General features: G+C 46.2%; 1 protein-coding gene across 2 annotated transcripts; it reads right to left on the minus strand.

The window, feature by feature from the left end:
* Positions 1–1,647: 1,647 nt before the first annotated feature.
* On the minus strand, positions 1,648–20,159 carry Mtres1 (mitochondrial transcription rescue factor 1). Of its 2 annotated transcripts, none has more exons than XM_045155024.1 (4): positions 20,109–20,159; positions 12,778–13,246; positions 9,649–9,721; positions 1,648–1,917 (listed from the first exon to the last, which is right to left on the minus strand). In XM_045155024.1, exons 2-4 carry the CDS (start codon positions 13,233–13,235, stop codon positions 1,744–1,746), a joined length of 705 nt encoding a protein of 234 aa, XP_045010959.1. In that variant the 5' UTR covers positions 13,236–13,246; positions 20,109–20,159; the 3' UTR covers positions 1,648–1,743. The 2 variants fall into 2 exon arrangements, with proteins under 2 accessions (XP_045010959.1, XP_045010958.1); XM_045155023.1 differs by lacking the exon at positions 20,109–20,159 and adding an exon at positions 19,795–19,935.
* Between the last annotated feature and the right edge of the window lie 1,799 nt (positions 20,160–21,958).

Here is a 21,958-nt window from a genome sequence, read left to right on the forward strand (position 1 = left end):
CATACAAAATTCTGCTTTGTTTTTGAGGTAGAGTCTCATTCTAGCCCAGGCTGGCCTCAAATTCACAGTGATCCTTCTACCTCTGCCTCCTGAGTGCTGGGATTAAAGGGGTACACCACCACACCTGGCAATACTGTTTTTTATAGGCTTAGTTCCCATTACAACACTTTTGATGAAGATTTGAACAATTTGTCTATTTGTTTATTCTTACTTGCACTTGTTTATTATCTTAAACCAGAGTTTAAGCTTGTCCTAAAAAGGGTTGGATGGGGCAGGGTATGGGGCACATGCCTTTAATCCCAGCATTTGGGAGGCAGAGGTAGAAGGATTGCCACAAGTTCGAGGCCACCCTGAGACTACATAGTAAAGTCCAGGCCAGCCTGGGCTAGAGTAAGACCCTACCTCAGGAAAAAAAAAAAGGGTCAGATGGTAAATATTTAAGCCTTTATGGGCTACATGAAGTCTGTTTTATGTATTTATATACACATATTAAAACCATGTTAATGATAAAACTATTCTTTGCTTGAGGGTCCAATTGAAAGCAAGCCTCTTAGCTGCCTAAGTTTATCTCTCTGCACTGAGAAAATAAATTCAAATGGATCTCAAGTAGTCTAGCTGGAAGTAGATAGAGCAACTTTACTCCCTTGGACTCTGAAGACCACTGCGGCCAGTGTGTTGGTAATACACAAGACAGGTGGAAAGGCCCTTCCAGAGCCGAGTCTTTAATAGTCTGAAGGATGCATGACTGCTTGGTTTTGCTTCAAGAAGCCTGAATCAGGGAGAGTTAGCACCCTGGACAGGGGAAAAAACTGAATAAAAGTACTAAGAAGCTAGGTGAGGCATGGACATCTGTACTCCTAGTACTTGGGAGGGAGAAGCAGAGGATCAGGAGATCAAGGCTAGTGTATACTACACAGTGAGTTCAAAGCCAGCCTGGGCTACTAAAGACCCTCTCTGAAAATAAAAAGGTGCTGGGGTGATGGCTTAGTGGTTAAGGCACTTGCCTGTGAAACCTAAGGACTCAGGTTCGATTCCCCGGTACTCACATAAACCAGATGCACAAGGTAGCACATACACTGAGTTTGTTTGCAGTGGCTAGAGGCCATGGTGTGCCCCTTCTCTCTCTTTCAAATAAATTATATAATCCCAGCACTCGGGAGGCAGAGGTAGGAGGATTGCCGTGAGTTCTAGGCCACCCTGAGAGACTCCATAGTGAATTCCAGGTCAGCCTGGGCTAGAGTGAGACCCTACCTCGAAAAACCAAAAAAAAAAAGAAAAAAGAAACAAGGCTCATTTAAGGCAGGAGTGATGTGGCACACATTTAATCCTAGCACTCAGAAGGCAAGCGTAGGAAGGTCACCATGCTGAAGGTCACCATGAGTTCAAGGCTACCCTGAGATTACACAGTGAATTCCAGGTCAGTCTGGGTTAGAGTGAGATCCTACCTTGAAAATCCAAAAAGGGAAACGCAGCTAGTGTATTTTACAGTGTACCACTGAGGCTGCTGACACAGACACACGCTCTCTGGGCTCAGTTTCCCCTGTACCCACCTGTGCACAAGAAGCTCCCAGTGCAGTGAGGTCAACAGAAGTACAAGTGAGCCCAGAGAGAAACCAGGCTCCTAGTCTCCACAGAATGCTCCAGATCCCAGATATTGAGAGAATTTTATTTTAGTAAAAATGTCCTCGCTTGTGTTGGCCCTTCCTTCCACAACTAGAAAGCAACTTCGTGGCTAAGAAGCATCTATTTACTCTTCTTGGGCAGCTTTAAATTTTTCCACCGTCGTAACACCACACGGTACTTTTCACTCTCCGTCTTTTCTTCATGGACTTTTGTCAGGAGAACCCGCATCACTGTCTCGGTCCCCGCCTCTTTGTTCTCTCCAATGACAAGATCCAAAGTATCTCCTACTTTCACCTGAAAATAGAAAGAAAACTGAATCTTTTGCCCATTTTTGAGAAAGCTAGGACAAACCAAACATTGATTTTTGAGTTCTTTAAAAAAAAAAAGTTCGGGCTGGAGGAATGGCTTAGGCATTTGCCTGCAAAGTCAAAGGATCCAGATTCAATTCCCCAGGACCTATGTTAGCCAGATGCACAAGGGGGTACACATGTTTGGAGTTGGTTTGCAGTGGCTGGAGGCCCTGGTGTGCCCATTCTCTCTCTCTCTCATTCCCTACCCCCTCTTTCTCTGTCAAATAAATAAATAAATAAAAATTCTATGGAGTTTCAAAGGGGAAAGTGGGAGGAGGGAAGGAATTGCCATGGGATATTGTTTACAATCATGAAAGTTGTTTAAAAAAAAAAGAAAAAACATTCTAAAATATTTTTACTTATTGGCAAGGAGAGAGAGGAGAAAGAGCACACACACAAGAAGAATGGGTGTGCCAGGACCTCCAGCCACTGCAAATGAACTTCAGATGTATGTGCCATTCATAGTGCATCTGGCTTTATGTGGGTACTGGGGAATAGAACTCAGGTCATTGGGCTTTGCAGGCAAGTGCTTTAACTGCTGAGAAAGCTCTCCAGCTCAGCTTTGAATTTTAATATGGTGACTTGTCATATAGGAGAAGTGAGTAAGAAAGGCCTGGATGCCTCTGAAACTGTCACCCTATACTGGATCATCATGAGACCAGGAGGGTGCCTCAAGCATGGGGGTTCAATGCCAGCCAGTGTCCTTCCTTCAGACATTGACAGTTGGTGGCCTGTGATTGTCTTGGTGTGGAGTAGCTCAATCACACAGACTGGGTTGAAGAAATATTTGAACAAACACATTTGTTTTGGGAAGACCAGCAAAACACACAAAAAAGTAGAGCATGATCTTAGTATGTGCAAAGACAGCACTGGTTGGGAGTGGAAAGTAATTCTCACTAATTCTTAATCCAGATGACTCACATAAAACAGGAATGGGCAATTTGTTAGAAGTTAGTCACAGCATGCTGAGTGTGGTGGTGCTCGTCTTAACTCAGGTGCCAGGAGGCTGAGACAGGACGACCAACGAGCTTGAAGCTGGCCTGACCGACAGTGTGAGTTCCATGTAAGCCTGGACTACAGTGAAGCTCTGCCTCAGTTAAAAGAAAAAGGCCGGGTTTGGTGGTGCACACCTTCAATCCCAGCACTTAGGAGGCAGAGATAGGAGGATCGCTGTGAATTTGAGGCCACCCTGAGAATACATAGTAAATTCCAGGTTAGATTGGGCTAGAGTGAAACCCCACCTTGAAAGATCAAAAATGCTGGGGAGGAGGTTGGGCTGGAGGTGAAGGCGCTTGTTTGCAAAGCCTGATGGCCTGGGTTTGATTCTCCAGTACCTACATAAAGACAGATGCACAAAGTAGCATATGGTCTGGAGTTTGTTTGCAATGGTAGGAGGCCCTGGTGTGTCCATATGTCCTCTCTGCCTCTTTCTGTCTCAAATAAATAAGATTGGCTGGCCCCAGTGAAGCCACACAGTCAGAGAGACAGGCCTCAACCCACAAATGACTGGAAAGGAAAGACGGTAGAGTGAGTTGGAAGGGTTCAAGTCCAAACGCTCTTGCCCAGAAGAAAGCTGTGGCTACAGCTAGTCAAGGTACACCCTGGGGCAGCCATGTCACCAAGAACTTGGACCTGTGCTAAAGGATGCACAAGGCAGACATCTGGTCCCAGCAGCTCAGGATCTCAGGGGATCTTGCTAGGGATGTGAGAAGAGACTGAACAGACCCAAGTGCCACATGCTGCTGCTTCTAGGATTTAAGCAGCTTGTGATGGGGTGCTGCCAGTAACTCTATGTGAGCACGTACAGCTATTTAACAGCCTGAGGCCTAGGCTTTAGTTAATGAAGCAAGGTGTCAAATACTTTTTTTTGGATTTTTTTTTGAAGTAGGGTCTCACTCTAGCCCAGGCTGACCTGGAATTTACTCTTCAGTCCTAGGCTGGCCTTCAGCTTACAGTGATCCTCCTACCTCTGCCTCCCAAGTGTTGGGATTAAAGGCAGGTGCCACCATGCCCCACATGTTTTCCTTCCTTCCTTCCTTCTTTCTTTTTTTGGAAGCAAGGTCTCACTCTAGCCTAGGCTGACCTGGAACTCACTTTGTAGTTTAGACCAGCCTCAAACTCAGTGATCCTTCTACCGCAGCCTCCTGAGCACTGGGGTTAAAGGTGTGCATCACCACACCCAGCAAGCCTTAAACTCTCCACCTTAGCCTCTTGAGAGCTGGGATTACAAAGGTGTGACACCACACTTGGCTTTGTCAAAACATTCGTACCACCTCAGGACACAAGTTCTTGTATCTGTTCTGAAAGTCCACTACCCACTCTATAATGTGACTGTACCAGTGAGCAGAAACAGCACACACTGGTAGATCCAGGAAGCCCAGAGATAAAACTAGGGAAGATTCCAAATCAGCAACTTTCAACCCAGTAGCTTCCTCTCCATGTATGTCTGTATCAAGATTGTTTCACTGGATACGGGGAACGGCCATCCGTGTATTACCTAGGAGCCCAGCCCTCTTGTAGTTCTACTGAGTTAAATACAAAATATGACCAAAGAAATCTGTGCAGACATTTGAAGTCACTTTACACAAGGCTCGCTGGGCACAGTGGTAAATACCTTAATCCCAGAATTTGGGAGGCTAAAACCAGAAGATTATGAGATGGAAGCCAGCCTGAACTACCTAAGGAGACCTTGCCTAAAAAAATCAAATGAACTCCAGATGCATGTGCCCCCTTGTGCATCTGGCTAACGTGGGTCCCGGGGAATCGAGCCTTGAACCGGGGTCCTTAGGCTTCACAGGCAAGTGCTTAACCACTAAGCCATCTCTCCAGCCCTCAAATAAATAGAGTACTTTTTAAAAGGCCCCAACCCACATACATCTTGCAAACTGCCTTTCTTCTTGTTTTTTGGTTTTTTTTTTCCCGAGGTAGGGTCTCACTCTGGCTCAGGCTGACTTGGAATTAACTGTGTAGTCTCAGGGTGGCTTCAAACTCATGAAAATCCTCTTACTTCTGCCTCCTGAGTGCTGGGATTAAAGGCATACGCCACCACTCCCAGCCAAATTGCCTTTTTCCGGCATAATTTTATTTCATTAAAATTTACTTTTAGAGGGCTGGAGAGATGGCTTAGCGGTTAAGCGCTTGCCTGTGAAGCCTAAGGACCCCGGTTCGAGGCTCGGTTCCCCAGGTCCCACGTCTAGATGCACAAGGGGGCGCACGCGTCTGGAGTTTGTTTGCAGAGGCTGGAAGCCCTGGCACGCCCATTCTCTCTCCCTCTATCTGTCTTTCTCTCTGTGTCTGTCGCTCTCGCTCTCAAATTAAAAAAAAACAAAATTAAAAAAAAAAAATTTACTTTAGAGCCAGGCATGGTGGTGCGTGCCTTCAATCCCAGAACTCAGGAGGCAGAGGTAGGAGGATCACTGTGAGTTCAAGGCCACCCTGAGACTACATAGTCAATTGCAGGTCAGCCTGAGCTATAGTAAAACACTATCTCAAAAAAAAAAAAAAAAAATTTACTTTAAAAAGGAACTGAAGGGCTGGAGAGATGGCTTAGCGGTTAAGCGCTTGCCTGTGAAGCCTAAGGACCCGGTTCGAGGCTCGATTTCCCAGGATCCACGTTAGCCAGATGCACAAGGGGGCACATGCATCTGGAGTTTGCAGTGGCTGGAGGCCCTGGCACACCCATTCTCTCTATATATATCTGCTTCTTTCTCTCTCTGTCACTTTCAAATAAATAAATAAAAATAAATAAAAGGGAGGGCCTGGAGAAATAGCTTAACGTTTAAGGCGCTTGTCTGCGAAGCCAAAGGGCCCAGGTTCAGTTCTCCAGGACCCATGTAAGCCAGATGGACAAGGTAGCGCACACATCCGGAGTTCGTTTGCAGCATCTGGAGGCCCTGGCACATCCGTTCTCTCTCTCTCAAATAAATAATGAAAAAAAATTTACTTAAAAAAATCCTACTTTCAAACCAGGCATGCTGGTTCATACCAATAATCCCAGCACTCAGGAGGCAGAGGTAGGAGGATTGTCGTGTTCGAGGCCACCTTAAGACTACATAGTGAATTCCAGGTCAGTCTGGGCTAGAGACCCTACCTCAACACAAAATAAATGGCTGGGTGTGGCAGCGCACACCTTTAATCCCAGCACTCAGGAGGGGCACAGACAGGAGGATCACTGGGAGTTTGTAGCCACTCTGAGACTACATAGTGAATTCCAGGTCAGCCTGGACTAGAGCGACACCCTACCTTGAAAAACTAAAAAAAAAAAAAAAAGTTTCAAGCCAGGCATGGTGGCATGTGCCTTTAAATGCCAGCACTTTGGAGGCAGAGAGAAGATTGCTGTGAGTTTGAAGCCAGCCTAGGACTACAGTGTGAGTTCTAGTTCAACCAGGGCTAGAGTTAGACCGTATCTCAGAAAACAAGTTCCAGACCAGCCAGAGCTACATACAAAGACTGTTTCAAAACAGTAATATAAGTAAATACTCAATACTATTTTTTTTCCAGGTAGGGTCTTGCACTAGCCCAGGCTAACCTGGAATTAATTCACTATGTAGACTTAGGTTGGCCTTGAACTCACAGCAATCCTGGGACCTCTGCCTCCTGAGTGCTGGAATAAAAGCCATGCACCACCACATCTCAATACTCACTTTAAATACTGCATGCATGCCATACATAATTGAGAAGACACAAAGGAAAGGCAGCCCATCTGTGCATCACTTCGTAGATACATGACACGGTTCTGTCCCTTCGAGCAGCTACACTGAAGAGTGAATCCTCTGGGGGCTTCCTAGGGCAGTGACTAGGACAGGATGTGAGTTAGGAAGGGGCTTCGTTCTCACATCCACCGCATTCTGCTTTGCTAAGCACAGCACAGCTTTACTCAGCTGCAGACAGTTGGAGCTGCGGCATCAAAGAGCACCTGACCTTCAGGCCCAACAGCCAGGCGCTGGTTCTGTGCAGCAGGCCAAGGAAGGCAGGCATCTTTAGTCCCCTCCAAGGGCCTATCCTTTAGCAGACACAAAGCAAAACTGGCTGGGATTAGTGGCTGTTCCAAATATCTACATTTCAAATCTGCCCTTAGCTGCAGTTTCTATGGCTACCAGGCCTCCTAGTAACAAGACAGCTGAGTGTTCCTACTGGCCTCTGCCTTTGCTGACCCTCTGGAGAAATGTGGAAGCAATGCACCCAAGGCAGAATGAAGCACGGCAATTAAGCTGCAGTTAACAGTATCTCAAAGCAGGGGAGGAAAAACATGCTTGTGAGGTTTGTAAACGAGTCCCCAGCAGAGAGGGGTATTCAGGGAGCAGGGCAGGGAAGGAGCCTGGCTATGGCCAGGAGAAGGCAGCCTGGAAGGGCTCACGTGGAGCACCTGGTTTTGAGCCGTCGAACAGTCTGCACCTGTCAGCTCAAGGCTGTCAGAATGACCCTTAGCCTTGATGAGGCTGAAACACAGGGGGATCCTCCCTCTTTCTGTCTACACAGCCAACAGCAAGGACCTGTATAAACTCAGGCAACAAGGCCTGAAGGAAGCCTCTATCCTTGTGATGACACACACATACTTGGGCTGCAAGGCCACTGAGAAATCCTGCTGGAACTGAGCTGATAACCTCCTCCATGACCAGCTGACAGAAAGCTGGGAGAAGCCATTCTACATGTAGTTCAATGGGAGAAAGAAATACCAGTGAAGATACTCAACAATGGACACTGGAAGTCTGATATTTTGCCAGCCAGGCCAAATGAGCCAACGGGTACAATAGTGGCACATCTGTCATGATGAAACCAACTGCCCTCCAACTGGACTGGAGGCCCGCTCCATGGGGGGGAGGGGCGGAGGACACATCCCTGATACTGAAAACTTAAAACAGGGGTAGTCATGAGCCCTAGGGGTGTAACATCTGCTGATGTCTGGATAAGTGTATATACTATGCTTATCAAACTGTCCAGTAAGCACTTCTCTTAATATTTATACCCTTATATTAATGCTACTTTCACTTTTTGTAGGGAATATTCTCTTTTCAGATGGCAGTGACCTTGGGATGACTCAGAAGGTATCATGGTGCTGGAAAGAAGTGACCGGAGTGCTCAGTACTACAATATCTCTATCACACCTTCCAAGGCTCAGGGTCTAATGTGGAAGAGGTGGCGGAAAGAATGTAAGAGCCAAAGGAAGGGCAGGACTCCTTATAACATGCTCCTCCAGACACAAAATGGCCTGCATATCCATGACCTCACCATGCCTGACACTACCTATACAAGACCATCATAAGAGGAGAAAAAGATCATGACATCAAAATAAAAGAGAGAGTGATTGAGACTGGGGCGGAGGGTGTTACCATGGGATATTTTTTATAATCATGGAAAATGTTAATAAAAATTGAGAAAAAAAAAAGTGTATCTTATGTCTCTGGAATGCTCATTCCCTGAATGCTAACAGATGTCTTCCAACATCTCATGAGTCATATATTTTTAAATTTTACTTTTTTGTTTTGTTTTTCGACGTAGGGTCTCACTCTAGCCAAGGTTGACCTGGAATTCACTATGTAGACTCAGGATGGCCTCAAACTCATGGTGAGCCTCCTACCTCTGCCTCCCAAGTGCTGGAATTAAAGGTGTTCACCACCACAGTGGATGAACTTTACTTTTTTTTGAGAGGGTCTCATGTAGCCACGACCGGCCTTGAACTATGTGGCCAAGGACAGTCTTAACTCCTGATCCTCCTACCACCACATCTCAAGAGCTGGGATGTGGTGTATGAATCTGCCTGGCTAACTATACTTTTAGCTGGGTGTGATGGCACATGCCTTTAATTGCAGCACTTCGGAGGGAGAGGAAGAAAGATTGCTTTGAGTTCAAGGCCAGCTTGGGCTAGAGTGGGACTCTGACAAAACCAAAAATAAAGGGAGGTGAGGGGGAGGATAAAAACAATACTTTTAAGTCAGGTGTGGTGGTACACGTCTTTAATTCCAGCACTTGGAAGGTAGAGGTAGGAGGAATGCTGTGAGATCAAGGCCATCCTTAGACTACGTACTGAATTTCAGGTCAGCCAGGGCTAGAGCAAGACCCACCTTGAGATAAAAAATTAAAAAAAAACTATTTGCATGTGTATATGTGTATGGATATGCCAGGGTCTCTTGCTACTGCAGTTGAATGCCTGCTGTCTGTCTGGCTGTATGTAGGTGACTGGCAAACTGAACCAAGACCAGGAGGCCTTGCAAGCATCTTTAACTGCTAAACCATCTTTCCCTAAGCCCAGAATTTTTCTTTTCTAATTTTTCAAGGTAGGGTTTCACTCTAGCTCAGGCTGACGTGGAATTCACTATGTAATCATAGGGTGGCCTCGAACTCACGGTGATCCCCCTACCTCTGCCTCCCAAGTGCTGAGATTAAAGGTGTGTGCCACCATGTCCAGCGTAGGCCCAGAATTTTTTACATATATGATTTTTTTTTTTTTACAAAGTAGATATTGAGAGCACTTTCTCTTATATGTCACTCTTCCCCCCATTGTTTCTTTCTGTGCTTACGACAGTGTTTTGGTATGTAGCCCAGGCTGGGCTCAAACCTCAGCACAGAGGCCATTGCCCTCCCTGAGTAAGGAGCCCATGGGAAAGTTTAGGGCATCACCAAGTACTGGCAAAGCAGCAGACAAAATTATCTGGCTGTCATAGTTTTAATGTCTCACCGTTCTGCTTTTCTTCCATAATTTTTCTCCATTCAGTCTGAGTTCACTTTTGTAGAATGCATCTTCAACTTTGCTATTAAAAAAAAAAAAGACTTAGTAATAATGTAGAAACAATTCAAAACAACTATACAGTTCTGAGATACCACTATTACTATTCATCCTGACAGTGACTCCCCACAAAAATCTCCATTTGGGTACTGAAAAAGTGAGTCAGCTGTGCCCATACACATCCACAACAGAGAGACCAGACTGGGTGTGGTGATGCACGCCTTTATCCCAGTGCTCAGGAGGCTGAGGTAGAAGGATCACTATGAGTTCAAGGCTAGCCTGGAGCTAAAGAGTTCCAGGTCAAATTGTGAGATCCTACCTCTAAAACAAAAATAAACAGCTGGGCACACATTTAATCCCACTCAGGAGGCAGAAGGTAGGAAAATCACCATGAATGTGAACCCTTCCTGACACTACAGAAGGAATTCCAAGTCAGCCTGGGCTAGAGCAAGATCCTATCTCAAAAAACCAAAAATAAATAAGTAAAATAATAATAAAGAAAACAGGGAGACAAAAGGGCACTGCTGATTAGACGCTGAATGGCAGCAAAGGTCTGCCAGGACTGTCGTGCAGTTAAGCGGATGGGCTTTCTAGCATCCATTCCCAATGCAGTTTCTGATTGTCGTGCAGCACTTGGTGATTCACCATGGTCAGTAGCAGTGGGCACTTCCTTCCCCTCAGATCCCTGCTTTGCACCCTGAGAGAAAACCAGGCACCATGCATATGGCAAGGCCATTAAGAAACTGCCAGTCTACACTGAGGCTGGAGTACTTCCAAGCCAACAGACGTCCATCTCTCTGAATTTGAACCACTGAACAACTAGATCAGAGGAAGATGTAGACAAAAGCCAGCCTCCTTCCCTTTTGATGGTCTACCTCTAGGTGAAGGACAACTGGGGTTCAGCTTATACAAAAGCAATGGCTACTGCTCTGTGAAAGAAAAGGCCTCATTATTAATTTGCTAGACTAGATAACAGCCAATAATAAATCCTGATCGCAATGCTGAGAGGGATGGTCTATGGGCTCTGGTTCATCTTTATGAGTCTTTATGTTTCATGGATGAAAAATTAAACTATGGGCCAGGTGCAGTTGCCCACGCCTTTAATCCCAGCACTTGGGAGGCTGAGGTAGGAGGATTGCCATGAGTTCGAGGCCACTTGAGACTACATAGTGAATTCCAGGTCAGCCTTGACTACAGTGAAACCCTACCTTGAAAAAACAAAACAAAAACAACAACAACAAAAAATAAAACAATAGCAATAAGAAAAAAAAATCCCCAGTGGTGGTGATCCAATCTGGGATACATAGTGAGCCCCAGGCCAGCCTGGGCTACATAGCAAGAACCCCCCACATCTCTCAAACAAAAATCCCCAAGGGAGTAGGGTGATGGCTCAGCAGTTAAAGGCACTTGATTACAAAGCTTGCCAGCCCAGGCTCACCTCCCCAGTCACCCACATAAAGCTGGACAGGCATTTGATTGTAGCCACAGAAGATCCTGGCATGTACATACTCTCTCTTGTCCTCTCTCTATAGAAAAATAAATAAACAATTTCTCTTTTAAGTCCTATCAATTACACTCTAAAATAGGTCCTATTTTACAGAGGAGGAAACAGGTACAGAGCATTTGAGTAACTTGCTTAATGTCACAGGATCAGGATCAAACCTGAAGCCTCAGTAGTCTGGCCAAAGAACCTACTAAAAAAAGAAAAGAAAATCTGGGCATGGTGGTGCATGCTTTTAATCCCAGCACTTGGGAGGCAGAGGGAGGAGGATCACTGTGAGTTGAAAGCCACCCTGAGACTACATAGTGAATTCCAGATCAGCCTGGGCTACAGCAAGACCCTACCTGGAAAAACAAACAAACAAACAAACAAAAAAAGGCAAGTGTGGGAGAGCATGCCTTTAATCCCAGAGGTAGGAGGATTGCTATGAGTTTGGGGCCACCCTGAGACTACATAAGGAATTCCAGATCAGCCTGGGCTAGAGTGAGACCTTACCTTGAGAGGAAAAAGTGTGCCTGAAAAGCCAAAGGATCCCCAGTCGATTCCCTAGGACCCACGTAAGCCATATGCACAAGGTGGCACAACAGCGGGGTGCGGGGACTGAAGAGATGGCTTAGCAGTTAAGGCACTTGCCTGCAAAGCCTAAGGCCCTCGGTTTGTTTCCCCAGTGCCCATGTAAGTCAGATGCACAAGGTGGCACATGCATCTGGAGTTTGTTTCCAGTGGCTGGAAGCCCTAGCGCGCCCATTCTCTCTATTACACTTTGCCTTTTTCTCTCTCTCAAATAAATAACAACAGCAACAAAATTTTTTTTTTAAAGTTGTGGGTATAACATGTAGCCTAGTTTGGCTTCCAACTTGAGGTCCTAACTCAGTCTCCCAGGCGTTGGGATTACAACCATGAGGCAGCGCTGCAGTTCTTAAGTGCTACGTGATATTCCTCCTAGGGTTCTGGGAGGCGCCTGCTGCAGGAAATCCTGGGGGTTGCTTTGCTTACTACATCTCTCATTTCTCTAATATGGTGATCCCTCCTCCTGAAGCTGTTACAGGGGCTGGTGGTATGGCCCAGCGGCAGAAGATCTGCCTACCTCCTTCAAGGCTCTGGGTTCCATCTCTAGCTCCACAAGAAAATAGAAAGCTGTTGCTAAAATACTGGCTGGAGAGATGGCTCAGTGGTTAAAGGCACTTGCTTACAAAGCCAGATGACCTGGCTTTGACTCCCCAGTATCCACATAAAGCCAGAGGCACAGAGTGGCTCCTGCATATGGAGTTCATTTGCAGTGGTGAGGCCCTGGTGCACCCATTCCCCCAACCCACCTCTTTGCTTGCAAATAAATAAATAAATTACTGGCTTACAGTACACTCAATTGTGTCTTAGAATCAAGGAAATATAGTGTGTGGGATTTATTTAAACAGTCACCTGATTTCCTTGGGGATCAGTTTTCTCATCTGTAAAATGAAATAATTAAAATAGGTTACCTATAAAGTCCTTTCATATCTGCAGTTATTCTTTCCCATAACATGGGTTGATTTCTACACTGCATTAAACTAACCAGACAGGTAAGTTTGTATTATACTCACTTTCTTCCAATATCAAGGCCCGTCTTTAGGATGACATCATACCGAAAAGACTGCACGACTTTTTCCAGGTCTTTGTAGTCCTTGACCACACCAGGCTCACCCTCAAGCTCCTCGCTCTTCTCATGATCACCTTCCTCATCAGAGTCCTCTTCATCTACTAGTTTTTGCAGAGTCTTTTTAGAGGATTCTTTAGAGCTTATATTGCTTTTGAGTCGCATGGAAAGTGAAAAGCTACGGTCTTGAGGCACTAAAAGCCTTGGGAGGCTCAGAGAGAAAATATTATGGAAGAGTGTTTTATAACTTGATACACTTAGCTTAGTACTAGAAAAGTGTAAGTACTGATTCCAGGAAGCACAGAGTTTGTGTGAAGATGTCCCTTGAAGCATACCACAGAGTCCAATCCAGGCATCTGGCTTTCTTAAAGCACCAGTGAGCAATCTGACACCAGTCACAGCCATGGTGCATACACCTGAAACAGAAAATAACACTGCTATTTCACAAGGGCAGCGCTGCTCAGCTGAGTGGCACGCACTTTTAATCTCAGCTTTCTTTCTAGGGGGAGGCTGAGATGGGAAGATCCCTTTTAGTTGAGGCCAGCCTGGGGCTACAGAGTGAGTTCCAGGTCATCCAGGTTTAGAAGACCCTGCCTTGAAAAAAAAAACAAACAGGGGCTGGAGAGATGGTTTAGCAGTTATGTAAGCAGATTAGTTTAGCGGCGGTATTTGTCCGCAAAGCCAAAGGACCCAGGACCCACATAAACCAGATACAGAAGGTGCGCCCATTGTTTATCTCTGTCAAATAAACTAAATAAATATATTAAGCTGGGCGTGTTGCTCACACCTTTAATCCCAGCACTTGAGGCAGAGGTAGGGGGATCACTAAGAGTTCAAGGCCATCCTGAGACTACACAGTGAATTTCAGGTCAGCCTGGGCTAGAAAGAACTTACCTCGAAAAACCAAATAAATAAATAAATAAATATATTAAAAAACAACAACAAAAGAAAAAAAGAAACAACAAAAATAGAGCACAGTATATAAAATGGGGACTGGGAGATGTCTCAGCAGTGAAAGACATTAGCTTGCAAAGGCTGCTGGCCCAAGTTTGATTCCCCAATACCCACATTTCCATATGCACAAAGTGGCACATGCAATATAGAAAACATCTGCAGTGGCAACAGGTCCTGGTGCTTCCATTTTCTGTCCCTTCCTGCTTGCAAATAAATTAATAAAAGTGTGTGTGATATATATAACACACACACACACAGTGTTATGGCAATCTCAGAACCTAAGGCATATATACATGTACTAGGAACCCTTTCCAGCTAGTGCTGTCTTTACACAGCCCTGTGAAAGACCCCATCAGTCACTGGTTCTGAGGGCCACATGCTACACTATAGTGAGTCTTCCAGCTGCAATTTAACATGCTTGTTCACAGGGCTGTCACGAGGTCCCTAAGACAACACTGCTTCTACTCTTCTCTCCCCCAGTGAGCTCTGGGAACTGACTGCTACTGAAGAATACTGACAGTCATTCTCAAAGTTTGGTTAAATTTAAGAAAACCATCTGGACTTACTGGCATAAACTACATACACTGGCAAGAAGGACAGAAGAGCATGACTTCCTAAAGCCCAGAATGAAGCCCTCAACTTCATTTATTTTAGTTCTGCAAGGTAGGGTCTTGCTTTAGTCAGGCTGACCTGGAATTCCCTATGTAGTGTCTCAGGGTGGTCTTGAACTCACAGCTACCATGCCTAGCAATTTAAAATAAGACACTGTAAACTTCAGAATACTCTAAAATAGGGACTACAAATTACTTGAAAAACACCTTTAAAAGACACAGTAAAGGAAATTATAAGCACAGCATGGTGCTCATAGCTTCAGATCCATCACTCAGGAGGCTGAGGAAGGATATCACCATGAATTTGAGGTCAACAGAGTGAGTTTTCAGTCATCCTGTGCTAGAGTGAGACTCTGTCTCAAGAATAATAAAAGCCAGACCTAGTGGCACACACTTTTAATCTCAGCAATTGGGAGACTGAGGTAGGAGGATCCCTGTTACTTTGAGGTCAGTCTGGGGCTAAAGTGAGTTGCAAGTCAGCCTAGGCTAGATGGAAACCCTGCCCTCTCCAAAGAAATTATATTTATATACACAATTGGTGGTTTTGGACTTTTTAAAAATTTATTTTATTTTATTTGAGAATGACAGAGAGAAAGAGAGAATGGGTGCACTAGGACCTCCAGACAATGCAAACGAACACCAGATACCTTGTGCATCTGGCTTACATGGGTCTTGGGGAATTGAGCCTTCAACCAGGGTCCTTAGGCTTCATAGGCAATCGCTTAACAACTAAGCCATCTCTCCAGCCCTGTTTTGGCCTTATGAGGAAGGGTCCCACTCTAGCACAGGCTGACCTAGAACTCACTCAAACTAACAGGAATCCTTTTACATCAGCCTCCCTGAAGTGCTGAGATTATAGGTGTAGGCCACCACACCTAGCTCACATAGACTGTTTTCAAACAAGGTCTCACTCTATAGCCCAGGCTGTCCTGGAACTCACTGTGTAGCTCAAATTGACCTTGAACTCATGAGTGAACCTCTTGCCTCAGCCTCTGAGTGCTGGGATTAGAGGCATGAAGTTTCATGCCTGGCAAGATATTACTTTAAACTGGGCGTGGTGGCACATGCTTTTAATTCCAGCACTTGGGAGGCAGAGGTAGGAGGATTGCCGTGGGTTCAAGGCCACTCTGAAGACTCCATAGTGAATTCCAGGTCAGCCTGGGCTAGAGTGAGACCCTACTCCCACCCCCCCAAAAAAAGGAATATATGTAAAGTAATTTTATTTTTATTTTTTGGTTTTTCGAGGTAGGGTTTCACTCTAGCCCAGGCTGACCTGGAATTCACTATGGAGTCTCAGGGTGGCCTTGAACTCATGGTGATCCTCCTACCTCTGCCTCCTGAGTGCTGGGATTAAAGGTGTGTGCTAACACACGCAGCTTTTTTATTTTTTTGAGACAGGGTTTCATGTAGCCCAGATGGCCTGAAACTTCCTATGTATCTTAGGAAGACCATGAATTTTAGATCTGTCTGCATCTACCTCCCAAGTGGTAGGATTACAGGCATGTACCATCACACCTGGTCTCATGTGAGTGCTGGCGATTAAACCCAAGACTTGCCAACTGAGCTACAAACCCAGTCCACCAGTAATTATTTTCTGGGAATAATGCACCATCACACCCAGCTATTTCACCTTCTTTTTACATTGTGTGCATATGTGTGTTCACATGTATGTGGGCAAGCCTGTGTGCAGGAGCATGTGTGTCTGTGTGTGTGTGGTCCAGGTGTCTTCCTTGATTGCTTACCACTATTTACTGAGGCGTTATCTGGCACATGAACAGAGAACTTCCTAGCTTGTCTACCTCTTAAGTGCTGGGATTATTGGAGGGCCACCACACCCACCCAGCACTTACATTGATTGAACTTCAGTCATGCTAGAGAGGCAATGACTTATCTACCACACATATCTCAACCCTATTTTAAAAAATCTTTTCCAGGCATGTGCTTGCCTCAAACTCCCTTTGTAGTTCAGTATGGCCTTGAACTCATGATCCTCTTGCCTCCATCTCCTGGGTGCTGGATCACAGGCATGAGCCACCTGCCCAGCACATCACGTGTCTTTGCTATGAGTATAGCTCTTCCTGGAGTCCTGTGCATCCTCTTCTGAATCAGCGAACCTGGGGAGATACCAGGCACAGTGTCCAATTGCCTACTGACATTTCCCCATGTGTGACAAAGATACCTTGCAATGAATTAGTCCAAAACAAACTTCTGGTCTATTTTCATCCCCTGACCTCCACCTGCAGTGTTCCTAATTTCGTCAATGTAACTTTATCCTTCTAGTTGCTAAAAACAAAGGCTTCTAGTAATTGTTTCTTTAAGATAGGATCTCATGTAGCCCAGCTGGCCTATAACTCAATCTTTTTACATGGTCTCCCAATGGCTGGGATCACAAGTGTGTCCCACGCCCAACTTCCAGTGATTTTGGTCTCAAAATCATAGCATAGATTGGCCTCAAATTTGTTTGGCTAGCCTTCAGTCTCTACCTCTCAAGTGCTGGGAACAACAGGCATGTACTCACATGCCTTTTTGTTGTTGTTGTTGTTTGTTTTTGAGATAATCTTATTCTAGCCCAGGGATCACCTGGAAGTCATTCTGTATTCTCAGTCTCAGGCTGGCCTCAAACTCACAATGATCCTCCTACCTCAGCCTAGTGCTGAGATTAAAGGTGTGCACCACAATACCAAGGCTGTTTGGTTTTTTTTTGAAACAAAGTCATTCTTTATTGCCCAGCTGTCCTCTAACTCACAGCCCTCTTGCTTAAACCGTCCCCCGGGCTGGATTATAGGCATCAGCCACCACACCCAGTTCCCAGTGATCCTTCATGCTTGCTTTCCCTCGTAGCTGTACAAATCGTGTTGAAAATCATGTGCTGCAGAGATGGCTCACAGGTTGAGGTTTGCCTGAAAATCATGTTGGCTTTATCTTCAAAACATATCCTCAGGGGCTGAAGAGATGGCTCAGCCATTAAGGTGCTCGCCTAAAGAGTCTAATGACCCAGGTTTGATTCCCCTGTACCCAAGTAACAAAGTGGTGCATGCATCTAGAGTACATTTGCAGCAATAGAGGCCCTGGTATGTCCATTTTGTCTGTCTGTCTACTCTCTGCTTGCAAATAAACAAACAAAAGATTTTTAAAAATTTCTTGAGTCCCACTTCTTACTACCAGATTCAGGCCATCACCACCTATCACTAGGCCTCTAAGGTTCCACGAGAGCCTGTTTTCCAGAGCAGAAGGAATGATTCTGTAGTTCTGTTACAGAGCACCAGGGAGCCTGAAAGCCCAGCTACTTGGAAAACTGAAGCAGAAGTCTGTGAGCATTGAGAACAGTCTAGGCAACAGGGAGACCCCCTTAATCAATTAAAGGGCCGAGGTTAGTAGAATTTGTACTTAGCATGTGCAAAGCCCTGGGTTTAATTTTCAGAATCAGAAGGGGGACAAATCCTATTAAGTCACTAGTTTCATCAAAATTCTACACAAGTCTGTAATCCCATAAGTCCGGAAGAGGACCGTGAGTTCAAACCACTCTGAGCTACTTAATCAATGTCAGGCCTGTGTGAACTATATAGCAAGACCCGGTCTATAAAACAAAACCCCTACAAAGGCATTCAAAAGAAAGATCTCTTCTGGGCCTGGTGGTGTAGGAGGATCTCAGGTCTAACACCTGTCTGGACTACAAAGTGTGTTTAAGGCTGGCCTGGGCTAGAGTGAGCCTCTGTCTCAAAAAACAACACAGAAGGCCGGGCGTGAGGTCTACACCTTTAGTCCCAGCACTCAGGAGGCAGAGGTAGGAGGATCACTATGAGCTCAAGGCCACCCTGAGACTACATAGTGAATTCCAGGTCAGTCTGAGATACTTCAAAAAAACAAAACAAAACAAAACAAAACAAAACCCAAAATGACCCAAATTCCTTTCTCCTGTCAGTAAACTTCAGGTGCTGTTATCTGCTGAAGGGCCTTAAAAAAATTATTGGCAAATAGAGAAAGACAGAGAGGAGGGAGCATGCACACTAGGGACTCCGGCGACTGCAAATGAACTCCAGATATGTGTGTCACTTCGCGCATCTGGCTTTATGTGGGTATTGGGGAATTGAACTTGGGTCCTTAGGCTTCACAGGCAGTACCTTAACCACTAGCCATCTCTCTGCCCCCCCCCTTTTTTTTAAATAACAGGGGACCTTCTTGCTGCATGAAGTAAGAAAGCTTCATGACAAGAAGGGGCAAGCATGCCAGGGAGTTTTTTTTAAAAAATTATTGACAACTTCCATGATTATAGACAATAAACCATTCCTCCTGAGTGCTGGAATTAAAGGCATGCACCTGCCCAGTCACGTTTGTTTTCTTAACAAGGATACACAACACTCCCTTGATAACCTATTAATCCATGAAACTGATCAATTCACAAGCGCCAACCTCATGACCCAATGACCTCCAAAAGATCCCACCTCTCAACACTGCTGTACTGGAAACCAATTTTTTAAATTTATTTGCAAGGAGAGCATGAGAAAGAGAATGGGTATACCAGAGCCTCTTGCTGCTGCAAACAAACTCCAGATGCACGTGCTACTTTGTGCATCTGGTTTTACAGTGGGTGTTGGCCGAATCGAACCCAGAAGGACAGGCTTTGCAAGCATGCGCCTTCCAGGCCAAGAAAATAATTTTAAAAATTATAAATTGAAAAAAAAAAAAACACGAAAATGCCTTTGTGGACACATTCATACCAAACCAGGGACCTTTGTTCCAGATAGGCCTAGAACACAAGGCTAGCAATCTACCTTAACTCAGACATCCTGGCAATCATGCCAACCCAGTCCACCTATCCCCCTCTTCCCTCTGACCTTACTTCCCCTCTCCCACTGCTCATCACCCGCTGCCACCTGTCACATGCTGCCATCTAATTTGAGTTTCTGCCCTTAACTCAGCAAAACACAAAACCCCACAAGAGCAGGATGTGTCACCCCCTACCTTCTTTTTCTTTCACCGAGTGCACAGTAGTGCCTGGTACGTATTAAGCGCTTAACGAAAAACTTGAGGCAGCCAGCAACAGTGGCTTGTCATTACAGCGCTTGGGGCAGGCTGAGGTAGGAGGAATTATGAGTCCTAGGCCAGTACGAGCAACAGTGAGACCCAACCTTAGAAAAATCGACAAAATCGGTTTGACAACAGTCTTTCGGACGTGAATGCAGGGGATGATAGTGCAGGAAGGCCCGAGGAGCTTTCGGGTGACATCTCCACGAAAGCAACAGCGTCGGTGGGCTGGCGCGCAAGGACGCCGCAACAGCAACCCCTGGCACACTTAACCCTGGGCGCGGGCGTGCGGCTGGGACTCGCCCCACGTTCCCGACGCGGTCCGCGCGAGCTCCTACGACGGCCAGGGATCCCCCCCACCCCCGCCCGCTAACCTCGGACGCAAGGTCGGGCTCCCCTCGAGCGATCGCTCCTCGCCCCGCTCGCTGGGTGCTTCCTGGGTCCCCAAGGTCAGAGGAAACTGGACACCTAGGTCGCGCCTGGAGCCCGCGGCGGCGGCGGCGGCCGACAGCCCGGGTCCCGCCCGGGTCCCACGGTCAGCCGCAAAGCTCGAAGGGCTCGGGGGACGCCCGCAGCGGCGGCGGCAGCGTGGGCGGCGCGGCGACGCTCCGCGCACGAGCGGCGTGAAGCAACGGAGAGGGGCGCGGGCTGGGGGCGCGGCGCGGCGCGCCAGTAGGGGCGCACGTACCTGCACGTCGGCGCTGCTCGTCCCGCCCCGCAGGCCGCGCCGACTCCGCGCCGCCGGCCTGCCAGGGCCCGGCCCCGCCCCTTCCGCCCGCGCCGCGCCGCGCCCGCAGCTAGAGCGGCCCGGCGGTACGGCGACGGCCCACAGCGACCCCTGCCGGCGGGATGACTGCGGCGCCGGCTCTCCCAGCCTCCAGAGCCACGTGCCAGAATTTAGAGCATGAGGTCGAATAGCCTTCCAAAAACGAGCGCAGCCAGTAGTCCCAGCTCTGGGGAGTTCAAGGTCATCGTTGCTTACAATAAATAAATAAGTAAAAAAAATAGCCGGGTGTGGTGGTGCACGCCTTTAATCCTAGTACCTGGGAGGCACAGGTAGGAGGATCGCCAGGAGTTCGAGGGCGGCCTGAGACTACAGAGTGAATTCCAGGTCAAAAATAAAAAACAACAAAAAAAACCAAAACAATGCCAGGCGTGGTGGCGCACGCCTTTAATCTCAGCACTAGGGAGGCAGAGGTAGGAGGATCGCTGTGTGTTCGAGGCCAACCTGAGACTACATAGTGAATTCCAGGTCAGCCTGAGCCAGTGAGACCCTACCCGAAAAACAAACAAACAAACAAACAAACAAAAACCCAACAAGTCTTCCTCTCACACCCGAAAGGAAGAATCCATGGAATCACACATCTCTGACATTTACTTGTCAGGCAGTGTGTGACTGGCTAGACAAAGAAGGAAGGGCGGGGAAAACATAAAGTAGCCTGGGACCTGTGGAAACCACCTTTATTAAGTTTTGTTTTTTGGAGGTAGGGTCTCAGCACAGGCTGACCTGAATATTACTATGTAGTCTCAGGGTGGTCCTGAACTCAGTCCTCCCACCTCTGCCTCCAGAGTGCTGGGATTAAAGGTGTGGGCCACCACGCCCAGTTTTTGTTTTTGCTTTTTGTTTTGTTTTGAGAAATAAAATGGTCACTACATTGAAGATTTTCAGTGGGACAGCCTGTTTCATAAATGTTTATCTGTGTTTACATTAATGCTCAAGGGGAAGAAATAGAGGCCAGCGTGGTGGCCCATGCCTTTTATCCCAGCACTTGGGAGGCAGAGGTAGGAGGACCACGAGAGTTCGAGACCACCCTGAGACTACATAGTGAATTCCAGGTCAGCCTGAGCTAGTCAGATCCTACCTTGAAAAACAAAACAAATAATAATAACAAGAAAAAGTAGCGATTTTTTCCCCCTCACTTTCAAAACATCCTCCTTTGGGCTGGAGAGATGGCTCAGTAGTTAAAAATCACTTGCTTGCAAAGGCTGACAGCTGGGGTTCAATTCCCAAGTACCCACTTAAAGCCAGATGCACAAAGTGGCCCTTGTGTCTGGAGTTCCTTTGTAGTAGCAGGAAGTCCTGGTGCACCCATCCTCTCTGTCTCTTTCTCTCAAATACATAAATAAAGAAATTTTTACAAATCCTCATCTGGCTGTGCGTGTGACTCACTCCTTTAATCCCAGCACTCTGGAGGCAGAGGTAGGAAGATTGCCATGAGTTCAAGACCACCTGAGACTACATAATGAATTCCAGGTCAGCCTGGCCTTGAGCAAGACCCTACCTCGAAAAACCAAAAAGAAAGGAAGAAGGAAGGAAGGAAGGAAGGAGAGAGAGAGAGAGAAAGAAAGAAGGAAATAAAGAAAGCCATAACATTGGCTTATATATGATGAATCTGGCCACTGGCCTCTAAAAAGCATTAGATGAATCAAAATTTTAAAACAAAATTGCTAACATACTTAAAAACTACAGTGTAAGATTAGTGAGTATTAACTACAACATATATATTATACTGTACCATAACATGTGATATATATACA

This window comes from Jaculus jaculus, chromosome 7, assembly GCF_020740685.1.
Source record: "Jaculus jaculus isolate mJacJac1 chromosome 7, mJacJac1.mat.Y.cur, whole genome shotgun sequence".
In the NCBI taxonomy this organism is placed as follows: domain Eukaryota; kingdom Metazoa; phylum Chordata; class Mammalia; order Rodentia; family Dipodidae; genus Jaculus; species Jaculus jaculus.

Excerpts from the sequence above, each read along its gene's own strand:
- Mtres1 (XM_045155024.1), bottom strand. The coding sequence starts at position 13,235 with ATGGCTGTGACTGGTGTCAGATTGCTCACTGGTGCTTTAAGAAAGCCA. Across the intron at positions 9,722-12,777 it reads GGCCTTGATATTGGAAGAAA|CAAAGTTGAAGATGCATTCT; the intron begins GTGAGTATAATA and ends TTTTTTTAATAG. Across the intron at positions 1,918-9,648 it reads TATGGAAGAAAAGCAGAACG|GTGAAAGTAGGAGATACTTT; the intron begins GTGAGACATTAA and ends TTCTATTTTCAG.